At 39.9% G+C, this 12,797-nt stretch overlaps 1 protein-coding gene across 1 annotated transcript; it reads right to left on the bottom strand.

Annotated features, from left to right (window-relative positions):
• Positions 1–1,979: 1,979 nt before the first annotated feature.
• On the bottom strand, positions 1,980–11,491 carry KLHL25 (kelch like family member 25). The gene is made up of 2 exons (XM_053465434.1): positions 11,365–11,491; positions 1,980–3,791 (listed from the first exon to the last, which is right to left on the bottom strand). Exon 2 carries the CDS (start codon positions 3,781–3,783, stop codon positions 2,014–2,016), a length of 1,770 nt encoding a protein of 589 aa, XP_053321409.1. The 5' UTR covers positions 3,784–3,791; positions 11,365–11,491; the 3' UTR covers positions 1,980–2,013.
• Positions 11,492–12,797: the final 1,306 nt, after the last annotated feature.

The raw sequence follows: 12,797 nt of genomic DNA, 5'->3' as shown, positions 1-12,797 counted from the left end.
AAAAGAGAGAAGCAGTAAATTAATCAGTGCCGGACATCTTTCACATGATGCTGAAGTTAGAGCACCTTAGACGTATTAAATTAAGTCATCTGTAAAAGGGCATCTGTTCACCTAGTCATGAGTTAAAACGAAGTATCTCATCAGTTTGAAAAGATGCTGTTCTACCTTCTCTCCTCATCTTAACACTCCTAATACAGCATTATAAAACGGCCTTTAGCACTGCTGAATGCATAACCTTTCCTGGAAATATTTACTACTTTCAGGGAATGTTAAACTGTCATCCAACATAAAAGAAGGGATTGGTTGGCAATCAGTACAGATCCCTAACTGTGCGCTCAGTAAAATAGTCTGACAGGCAATACATAGTAGTTAAACAAGTGCTTCAAGAATAGTTATCAAATACATGAAGCAGGCGATTACTGTGACGAGGCATGGATCCCCTTACACACACACACACACACACACACACACACACACACACAGCGGATGTATGAAGACTGCGGATTCCTCAGCTATATGTTCTTCCCGACACACTATTATATTCTCCTGCATTCATGATACAGAGCACAAAACTGTTTAATCCAAAAGGCTTTGTCACTATTCAGGGCGCTGCGTCATCCATCCTGGGTACACCACCTCTGAACGGTACAAAATTGCACACGGTTTACAAATCATGTTGTTAAAAAAAAAGTTCACATTTTCCTAAAAAATGTACAAACATCCGCTTCAAACGTTCTTATAGTTCTTGTTCTGCTTTTGTGTTCCAGAACAATCGGAATTAAACGTTTTCGGACTCAAACAGGCATCTCTAATGCGTGAGAACGTCTTCCCCGCATGGCTAAAACAGACACCAGGACCGGGAGGATTTCAGAGACCCAGCAGCAACTATGGAAGAAGAAAGAAATAATGAAGCATTAAAACAATAGTACTGTTACTGGTGTTATGTGCTTGGAACACCGTAAACACCTCTATCCAAAAATACTACATTTTTCTAACAGGGATCTATAGAGCTTATGATACTAATGTACTTAGGCGACACATAGGATGCACATCTTACAGCTTCTTGCTGGCAGTAATTCTTTTAGATTTTATGTAAAACTGCGTCATAATATTTCACCAAATTTGCTTCTAATTTTCAATTGTTAGTGGACCGTGCAGATATTGAAAATGACGTTGTCGCCTGCTGAATTCTTTTATAACGAACTGAAACATCAATCTTTATAGAAATAATTCTACCATGTTAAAGTTTGACATTAATGAAACAGTCGCTATAGCTGTCACGGGCTGTGTTCAGATTACTGGTATGAAGCTCGTTACGATGTTGGAATGCTGCAGAAGATCACGGCTTTACAGGAAGATGGTTCAATGTTAATCAGTTCCTAAGAGGAAGGGGTGAGGAAGAACTGCTGCCTCAGCTAAGATCTTCGCTTTTCCTACACATCGTACGCGAGTCTTATTTCAGATTCGATTAATTGGGATAATGAAAAGATCAGTTCTCTTCAAATAATGTCTTCTCTATAATGTTTTTGGCAGGCAAGCTCATGTAGTGATGAAGTTTGATTGGAAGTTCTGCACGTGGCGCACGATATAATCAGACTGATGTGACCTTCTGCATCAGCTTCTCTTTATGTATTCTATCCCCAATGAAAAGCACCGTGGTGCAAGAACTAAATATCACATCTGTGGTTTTTGCTATGTCTACGTGACCCAACTTGGAACACAGAGGGAAGCGTACCTTCCGAAAGCTTAGTGACAATACTATTTGGCCAGAATGAAGGTCACGGAAAAACACGTGAGGGTTATGGTGTGTTTGTCCGTCAGGACGATGACCAAGTTATCAGTGCACGGTCATTTATCAGAACCATCCTTGTGCAAATTAGAACTAAAAGGAAGGGTTGGGGGGGGAAAATTGGGTAAAAAAAATTAAATATATTTTTATATTAAAAGTTAAACCAAAAAAGTGCACTAACCTCTTTGTGGCTCGAGCTGTGATCATTCCTTAAGCTAGTGTCTTCATGTTGGTAAGTGTTTCCAAGTGCTTACAAAAGCAGTCGGTATTAGAGAATAAGGCACTGTTGTAATACTAGTCCAGGAATCGGATATTGGATCATAACAGTCTAGTGTTTTGCACCTTTGTGTCCCAAAATAACCCCCAACAACATACAGTTTATTGCCAGACGCCAAAGCATGACATGACATACGTTTAGCAGTCATATCTCCAATTCTAGTCCATTGGTTTGTCTCACAGTCATAGCGATACGCAGAGGCAGCCGTGAATTCTGTGTCACCTCCCATAATAAAGATCTGACTGCCCAAAACTGCAGCCGCAGTGTAGCGCCATGGCTGAGGGCATTCTTCTTTTATGGTCCACCGGTTTTCCACGGGGTCATAACACTGCACTTTGGACACTCTATCGCGATGCATGCTTGTGCCCCCAAAAACAAACAGCTTCAGCTTGGCACTGACCACAGCTGCGTTGCTTACACCGTCTCTCAGTGGTGCCATCATTGTCCATTTATTTAGCAACGGATCATACTTTTCCACCTGCTTCAATGAAACAGAAGGAGAAGCAGGAAATATTCCGGCAACGGCCGTGTGTCCTCCAACTACGTAGAGACAGTTTTCCAATTCCGCAGAGCCATGCCCAAACCGAGCAATGAGCATCGGAGCTGCTTTTGACCATTCTTCATACATTGTATCATAGACCCAGACATCCTTAGACACCCCGTTTTCAGAACCCCTTCCCCCAGTTACATACACCTTGCAGCCAATAGCACAAGCACTGAATTCTTTTCTTGGACTTGGAAGATCAGCTTTAGGGATGATCTCTTTTGCTTTGTGGTCAACTTGGTAAATCTTATCACACATAAATGTTTGTCCACCCAAGATCAGCAAGGTATGGCCGGCTCTCCGCGGTTTAGCACATGGGCTAGTCACTACTCCATAATTCTGAAGAATCTTTTTCTTGCAATGTACAGCCTCGTCCATAATTAACTTGCTTCTTTCGTCTGCCATTATCAAGTCCTCACAAGCCATAGCCTCCTTGAGCGATTCAGAAGTCAACAACGCCAGTCTAATATGTTTTAACAGTTCAGGAAAATGCCTTTTCCTTTTGTCCAAGTCATACTTTACCCACTGAACTACAGCATTAAAAACTATCTGTTCATCCTCAATCTCAAGCTCATCACTCGAGATCAAGTCAAGAAGCATTTCCTTTGAGAGGCTGTAGAAGTCTTCTGTGTCATGTATGGTTTCAAAATTGACTAGGCACATCCTCAGAGAGAGTTCATACAAGCGACGACACTGATGAGCATCTGAAAGCAGCATCATTCCCAAACAGTTCGAGGTATAAAGATTTTTTTCTAAGAACTCCGCTGCAGCATCACGTATATCATGAAACTGGAGCATGTCCCCGGCTTCTAAAAGGGATTCTGCGTTTTCCTCGTTAATGATGATCTTTGAAGAGTATGCAAAGTCTAGTAAAAGTTCCAGCACCTCAGGATGAATGCTGTCGTGGAAGTTCACAGCGTTATCTAAGCTCTCTTTCAAGCCATTGCTAAACATGGCCTCAAAGTACTGACTACAGGCAGCTAGGACAACACGATGACATGGGAAAGTGCGATTTCCAGCCCACAGGGTCACATCGGTGAATAGGTGCTGTTTTCGCATAGCATTTAGATGGTTCAAAACACAATCTGAGTGGCTGAGTTTGTGGTATAAAGATATATTCATAGATCCCGTGCTAGTGCGGGATTTTCGATTCTCATGGACAATGACCGACATGATGACATCTAAAGATGGCAAGAAAAAAAAAAAACATTACCACTTATTTTATTAAAGACACACCAAATATATAGAAAACAACTTATTGTTATGGGTTATAATTATTACAGTGTTATATGTACATATATTAATGTTTATTTAATCTTGTTTTAGCGTAACTTTTGATAACATACTCAACATATTTTTACTGTGAAGGTTAGAACGGCCTCACATTGTAGTGCAGCGGTGTGTAATCCCTAAATTACCCTAAATATTTCAAACATGTTTAAACTAGCAGAACAACAAACCTTTCTGCATAGGCATGTTAGTATTCTTCCAAAATTGCATCCATGGGATAGATTAAATCTTCTTGCTTCTATGCTCACTTGCAATACATTTTCAGTCATCTTTCCCCACATAACGTTATAAAACTTGAGTGCATTATGGGTCACATAACTGGGAGATATGCATCATTGGGAGGCAATTTTTATACATCAAACTCAAACGTAACTGCAACATCATTTACTGCTCTACGTTGTTGAGTAGGATATAATAATAATAAAAACAATATTATATTATATATATATATATATATATATATATATATATATATATATATATATATATATATATATATATATATATATATATATATATATATATATATATATATATATATATATATATATATATATATATATATATATATATATATATATATATATATATATATATATATATATATATATATTTTGTGATCCTGCACCCACACAGGGTACCAAACAGCACGGTCCTCTAGGGTATTAAAGCCACACTCTCGGTGAGGTAATCAACCACAATTTATTTGTAATCCACGTATGCAGATATTAACAGAATTATACAGAACACAAATTCCCTATAAACAAAAGCTAGCCTAGCTTGTCTGAGCACTTACTAACATAGAAGTCCCTCACTGCTCAGGGTCTAAACTAAACAAAACGCAATCTCACCAATCTTTTTGATGGTCTCTTTTGTACACAGCAAACCCTGCTGCTTCCAAACAAAACTCACTCCCCTCTGTCCAACAGGTAAGGCTTTATTGCAGTCAGTGAAGCATTGGAGTCAGCCTAAACTCCTGGCCTGGATCCTGCATCAGTCGAGGTGTATGTAAACTGCGGGGTGGAGCACCAGCCCACCCTACTCACCATATGCTCCACCCCAGGGGCCCCATATAGAAACATGTTAAAATCTGGCGCAACACATACTCCCCCTGGGGCTATATATTTCATACAAAACCCTGCATAATTGAGGGCGAATATATACGCCATCCGCAACAACACCCTGTATATATATATATATCATGACTGACATGATGAAAAGGCAGACATCATGTTTCATTACCAAGACTCAACAATAAGCTCTTACCTGCAGCATTGACCTTAGACACACAAGGTTCCAAGATAAGAATTTAGTGTTTCCTTGTGACCCTCACTGACAGCACTTACTATCCAGATATCCAAAAGATTACAGGGGGGGGGCTTAATTAACTATACAGACTGTAAAACCCTACTATGAAACAGACACATCAGCGGCTGCCATATGAAGTCTATAATGCTTCACAAAATATACTGCTGCTTACGGCTCAGCCTAGTATGGAGTGAGCCAAACAGAGGTTCAAATCCTGCAGTGATATTATCCACCGGTTGAAAACATCTGTCCCTTTCTACAACCTGCAAATGGCACCGACAAATTGTGCCATTGAAGTAAAGCTGTTTGGTCTAGTCATTCGTAGGAGCAAGACAGGGCAAAGCAATGTCCTGTTTGACATGAGAAAACTTCTTGGGTACAGCCTGGCTGAACAGTTAAAGACACCTGGACCTACAGATCAGAAGCCAGGTCACATCAGCATATCTCTTCCTGTGACTTACTTCTTACTGATCGTTAAGTTTCCCACTAATCTTGGAGAAGTTCCTCAGGAAAGCCCGTCCCCACCTTCATGCAGTCAGAAGAAGGTGGATAGATCAAGAACTTTATATAAATATATAAATTAAATCTGGCTATATTATATGATAAGTGCAGACATAATATATCAATACACTGATTTGGTAAACACTGATTTCTTTATTTTTTCATTCATTATACTATATATAATTATATGTTTATAGAAAACACACACACCATTTATAAACCAAGCGTTAATATTAATATTCTGTACTATTCACTAGCTGCTGAGAACCGAGTCTTCATAACTCTTTTCATGTTGTGTCTCTGGGGGAATACATTCATGGGTCTTTCATTACCACAATGGTGTTTGTTCAGTGAAGTCACACAGAAAATAGATATAAATTAAAGCAAACCTCAGAAATTGTGCTTACTCTGTAGAAGTCCATGCAGCGTATGAGTCACTGGAGCACGCGGATAAATCAATGCGATGATGATGATGTATCCCCAGTGTAATGACATACTATGGACCTTATACGAGCAGCTTGAAAAAGCTGATCACAGGCAAAATGCACAATCACTACCCATTAACTGAACAAGATTGAACATGCAGACAACAGGAAAGAAATGATACTGCGCCTCACAGAAGGTGCTCCAATAAAATACATGTACCCGACAGGTATAGGAGACAAAAGCTGATGAATGTTCATATTGAGCATAGGAACAATGGAAAAGGCATTTTACTAAATTACTATATGAAAACACTTCATTTTAGAAGCTTTTTTTTTCTTTTACCATATTAAGTGGGTGGTACCACCTCCCAGCAGAAGAGGTAGAGGCAAACACAGCATGGTAATTTAAACATGTATGGAATAGGCATGAATCTGAAACAAGACCAAGGACTGATTAAGATTTGAGTCTTTATAAGAGGGAAAAACCGGCAGACTAATTGGGCCGAAAGGTTCTGATCTGCCATCAATTCTATGCACCTGTGTAGCAGACATACGTGCTCGGATCCTCAGACACAACATCGTGTTCTGTTTTCTTGGAGAAGGATGTAACACTGGGTGTAACTTACATTCTACATGAATCAGCGATACAATATGACAAGCACAGATACATTTTGTGGACATCCTTTGTTCCTTCAGGCTAAGGGGGGGGGTTATTTGCTTAAAATACACGCAATGGAAAGAAATTGAAAGGCCCATTCCAGATTCCCACAGACCCCCTGAACAATGAATACATATGAGCATATGTAAGTACCTTCATATACGTTAATTTAACCGGGAAAAACCACTAGGGAGAAACTGTGGCAGAACGCCCCCTCCTTTCTACTGAAAGTAACGGGAGCACAAAGGAGTATGCCTTTAATTAACGTGCTCAGCACTTTTCTGGCTTATAAAATATATTGAATTCCTTCAGCTCAGAAACAGGGCTAACCATGGTGGATGTTCTTCATGAGCTCGGAGGTTATTAATCTGTGCAAAGGTTATAGACGGGTACAAACAAATATTGTCCTCCAACATTCCTGAAATTACAGTCTGTTAATCGAATGAAACCGGAGCAAAGGATCACCCTTTAGACATGGAGCCAGAATTAAGGCATAGCTACCATTTACAACTCCTATATTTGCAGAGAAAAGGTTGATAGTGAACACTGCGTGTATACCTCTGCCACCAAATGCCAAGGTGTTCCAGCCCTGTTCCATTGGACTTGGAGATACATCTGCAGAACATATATGGTAAAAGAACCATTACTTCTGCGCAGGGAATGAAGAGAGCCAGAAAGAGCTGAAACGTAGTCCGTTGATGGACAAAAACTCCCATATGTGTCATTTCGATTGCAAGGAGATGTAAAATAACTGCTCAATTTAATGAAGGACATGAGGTGGGGGTAGAGGTGAACTGCCCCTGGGTTGCTCGGATTTGAATATTCTGGGCCAATATCAGAAGTCTTTCTGTGTGTTGCACTCCAACACAAGAGCGTCTAGATGTTTCTGTGATTCTATAACAGGACCTCTATTAAACGCAGCCTCCTTTTAGGGAATTTATATTGGCCAAAACCAGACAAAGTCTCTTACTTCCAGATGCTTCCAATGAGCCACTTGGAATGATATTCCCTGCCCAAATGATGGCAGGTCTCCCCTGGCTAAGGACATATCTTAAACATCAGCAGTACCTGTGCCCCTCACAATTCAGAGTAGCCTTGAATATGACATTGTCCATACGACAATGCTTCAGTAAATACCAGACCAAACCCTGCACATGGTTGAACCAATATTGGGTATTTTTAGTTCAGTTTGTACACTTCCATGCTGCTCTGTTTCTCTAAGTCTTAAAAACACAAGCTGAATGTGAAAGTTGATCACGAGTTAGAATGTATGAATACACCAAATACTTTCCAATATAACAGGGGGCTAATATTGGATCCATTCTAAAAGCCTGATAAGAAAAAGCCATGGATGAAGAGTATTATCTGAAACAAATCTCACAGAGAAATAATATGTGGAACATTCTCACAGACGAAACCAGCAGCACATTCCTGGAGTTCCACAAAGCCATGTACTGTACAGAATTTGCTTGTTGCTACAGTTTATACCCCGTGTAAACAGCCTTGGGCAGAGGTGGCAAAACACAATGTTTTGTGGCGCAAACTGTAATAAAAGCGATGCCTAATATATATATATAGTAGAATATACTCGTAAGGGTGATTGGATTAGGTACAGATCAAACCACAGAACGGGAGAGTGGGTGGTGCTAGGAATGCATTTTTAATTTTATAGGTGCTTAAACCCCTCGGTAAGACAGCCCGGTCTTCATATTGTCCTAGCTGTGTAAAGATGGCAGGGTTCTGGAGATTTGAACCGTAAGAGCAGAAGGCTGCACACCTGGTCTTTTCCTGAGCTACCTTCAGGATGGACGAGATCATAGTCACCCCTGATAAGCAATGCCCAACGCGATCTCATTATATGCAGATCTCATACAGAAACGATTCATTGCACTTACAAAGCCAAGCTCTTCGGACATTTTTTTTTTGTTAGCATGCACCTGCCATACACAGATGCGCGGAACATAGTGATTTATGAATAGAATTACATTTGATCTAGTGTTCACCAATATATAGCTCAAGATGTATTTTTATTTAAAAACATAGTAACCATCACAGAGTGACCATTAGAAATTAGAACGGCCATTAGAAAAAGAAAACAAAAAAATTATATTGTCAAACCTACCATTAAGTATTCACCCATTCCACCCTACTTTGTAGCCCGAATACTTATATTTAGAAAGTCGGTAAAATCTTTCAATGATCTGTCTAGACAGAGAACAGAACTATAAAACTGTACTTAATTATCAGGACTTTCATTGCTGAAATCACTTTCATCCAGCCGTTTACATAACAGGGGTTTATATATCAGAGAGTAGACTGGCGAGGCAGCCAGGACAGAGGGAACGAGGAGTCAATAGCATGAGGCAGAGGCTGGCAGACCTCCAAAGTATCCTGAAACAGGGTAGAGCCCATACCGGGAACTCTCAGGGTTTTATCCCCAATATCAGAGTCACACAGTCTGGAACGGACTCTTTCCTTCTACGCTGCCGTCATAGATAACTCCCAAAAAGCTGCTTGAACGCAGGTGACTCAATTACGTTTAACATTTAATAATGATAAGTCACAGTTTCCATGAGGACCATGGTTAGAGACATTTGGGTAACACATTTGGCAAGTCACCACATAGAAGCTTCACTATGGGCTAATGGGTTAATATTTTAAGAATCTCAGTGTCATAGGTACAGTGGGGACATAAGGCGTCACCATTTACAGCCCAAATCCTGACATTCCTCCTGGTAACCCAATAACATGTATGCTAATAAATGGTAATATACACGTGATTTGCTGCTGCTGCTACTTCCATAGATTTCACTGGAAGCTCATGGGGTTCTAAACAAATATTTCCTCGACCTGCAGTCACAATTCCTGTACTTCCAATTTTGCAGACAAAACAAAATTGTTTTTTTTTTTTCTTCAATGTTTTGTTTTTTTCCAGAAAACAGTGTTCAGATTCTTTGGGTTACCGGACCTGACACCTAAACATGCCCGTTTTGGTCCTTTTTGCCAGATCACTGCCTTATACTTCAAACTTGACACTGAGGCCTTATTATAAGTTACCTGATAGATGGATATTAATAATCCATTAGAATGCCTTATAATGCATAAGTGCGAGAACCCATCCGTATATACCATGGCGGTGATAGTGTACTTAACGTGATTTTACTAACCCCCCCCAACCATAGTTCACAGAATTAAAGATCTGCTAAACGTCGTCATCCCTGGAGCATAGAAACAACTACTCAGTTCCTCGGGATAGAGCTCCTAGGTCACACGTGTTCGAACCACTCTGAGCTGCACTACGAGAAATAACGACTTTATACATGAATACAGATTTTACTTTTTGCACAGGTACTCAAAGATAAAAATGTCACGTACGCGTAAGTAGCATACAGAGAATTTGAAAAGAACTACAAGATGCATGTTTAATTCCCTCATTGTATAAGCCTCTGCCACTTCTGATGGGAGGCTGTTCCGTTTATCTACCACCCTCTCAGTAAAAGACTTCCTTACATTACATCTAAACATCTGAGCATTTAGTTTTTGTTTACAGCCTCTTGTCCTAACATTTCTCCTCATTATACTTGTACTTTGTCAAACGGCTTTAAGTATTTAAATGTTTCTATCACATCTTCTCCCCTCTCTTCGTTCTTCCAGGCTACACGTATTGAGCCGCCCCCTGTCTTTCCTGATAATTTTTTATCATTCAAACCAAGTTTGAAGTACCGACCGGGACATGAAGATGAGTTACTTGGGAAGTAGCGGAGCTTCGACAATGCAGATAAAGCAAGGGTGCTTTTTATTTATTCCTAAAGAGTCATAGTGGGGGCCAGGATAATGAACAATAATGTCACCCACAGGATCCAATTGTACAATAAGAGTGTAATGACATACGGGTAGAGAAGGGGGAGAGGACTCTGCTTTTGAGGGCGTAAAGTGAATGAATGGGAATTATTCTTATTTTGGGGGCATCTAACAGGACAAATAATAATCCCCTGGTTTTAAGGCCACATATGTAATTATGTGCTATACTTCAGTACTTAGATCTGCTATCCGAACTGGCAGAGCACAAAGAGGTAATGTGTTTATTAATCATTTTGATTTTGCAGACATTAATACTCTGCTGTAATTGAAAATATGATGATAAAACAAAATAATAATGTACTGATAGGAGTTAAATCTGGATGTCCTCCTCAGCATCAAATATCCCTGCGTACTGTATAAATCAATAAAGCATCCTCAGACAGGGGGCAGCTTTTAGAGGATGCTGAAGTCCCATGCTAGGGCAGATTTCGGGACTGCGCTAATTCCATAGGCAGACACACAGCTATTTATATTTAACCCTTTCTATGATGAGTTTGCCTGACCTCGCCATAAAAGAAATTCCATGTCCAAATGACTACAAAGAGTTAAAGTTGATAAATAGTCACCTGCAATAAAGAGTAATATAGAAATGAAAGAGAGTGCGTTTGTAGATAGGTTTAAAACGCGCTACATGGAAGCGAATGTAACACCAATGCCCCACCGCTCTACAACTTCCTAATAGACTCTACGGTTATAGTATATATCGCTTACCTAGTTACATGAGTGACCAGTGGCCCCAGGATACACTCGCCCACCATGCCAAAATAGCACCGTCCAACTCCCAGGTGAACGCGACACAATGTAAAAAACCTACACACAAGCTAGTGCCCAGGGCTGGAGGACCGGAACGACTGACATGACAATGTAGCCAATCAGAGGCTAGCGGGGAGGCGGGAAGGCGTAGCTTTATTTCAAAGAGCCAATGAGAATCGAGGAGTGGGGCCGTCGTTGGTAGCATGAGGAGAAGCAATCCCGCCCTCTCCCAGTAGGAGAGTTAGTCCCAGGACAGAGGATTTGGGAGGGTTCACGAAACAGAGACAGAGCCCCTAAGGATTCTGGGAAACGGTGCCAGTTTGGCTTCATGGGGCAGCACATTCGCGATAAATAAAAATCAGAGATTCGGTATTTTGTTATTTCCTATGTTTTAAATAAAGTAAAAAAAATGCTTGAAGAAGACAGGTAGATTTACCACAGGAGTGCAAAACGCACTGAGCATGCCTTTTGCTCCTTCAAATAAATACACACCTGCTTTATTAGTAACATAAAATAATAACTTGGACTTGGATAAACAATTATTATTTTGTCTCTTAACCCCTTCGTGACAAAGGCTGATTTTATTTAACATTTCTGCGCTGCTTGTGTTTAGCTGAAATTGTCTTCTTTCCCGTTTACTGAACCCACACAAGTTAAATATTGTTTTTTTTTGGGACAAGAAGGCCTTTCTTTTGTTTTGATTGTATCATATTATTTACTATTAAAAAACTATAAATATGACGAAAAATTTAGAAAAAAATGATTTTTTCTATTTTTTTGTTGAAAAATATTTTACTCATCGATAGAAGGTAATGAAAAAACCTGCTAAATAGATTCTACTATTCGTCCTATTCGCCCTATTCTACTATTCGAGTTTAGAAACTATTGCTATTTCAAAACCATTTTTTCCAAATCTGGTAATTCTTCCCCTCGTGTGCCATTTCTGGTATCTTTGAAGCCGGCCAATGCGATATACCCCATCAAATCATAGATTTTTGAAAACTAGACACCCCAGGGTATTTCAAATGCTGGTATTTTAACTTTTTCCATGCACTCATTCTACCACCAGTCTTTGTTAAACTTTGTGGTAGTCATTTTTTTTTTCACACACATTTTACTTCAGGTACGAATTAACAGATTTTGGTATATATCATAAAACACCCAATATGTGTTCGGCAACATCTCCTGAGTACAGTGATACCCCACATGAATGGGTTTGCCTGGCTGTTTCGGGGGGAAAGGGACACATTTGGGGCATGCACTTTTTTCAATGTTGGCATTTGGTGATCCACTGGCCATGCCCTATTTGGTACATCTTTGAATCCGGCCATTTCAGTGTGCCCAATAAAACCATATAATTTTGAAAACTAGACACCCCAGGGTATTTTAAA

Source organism: Spea bombifrons, chromosome 4 (assembly GCF_027358695.1).
Source record: "Spea bombifrons isolate aSpeBom1 chromosome 4, aSpeBom1.2.pri, whole genome shotgun sequence".
NCBI lineage: Eukaryota > Metazoa > Chordata > Amphibia > Anura > Pelobatidae > Spea > Spea bombifrons.
This window is presented reverse-complemented; position numbering and strand designations above follow the sequence as displayed.

Coding starts and splice junctions, on each gene's coding strand:
- KLHL25 (XM_053465434.1), bottom strand. CDS start 3,783: ATGTCGGTCATTGTCCATGAGAATCGAAAATCCCGCACTAGCACGGGA.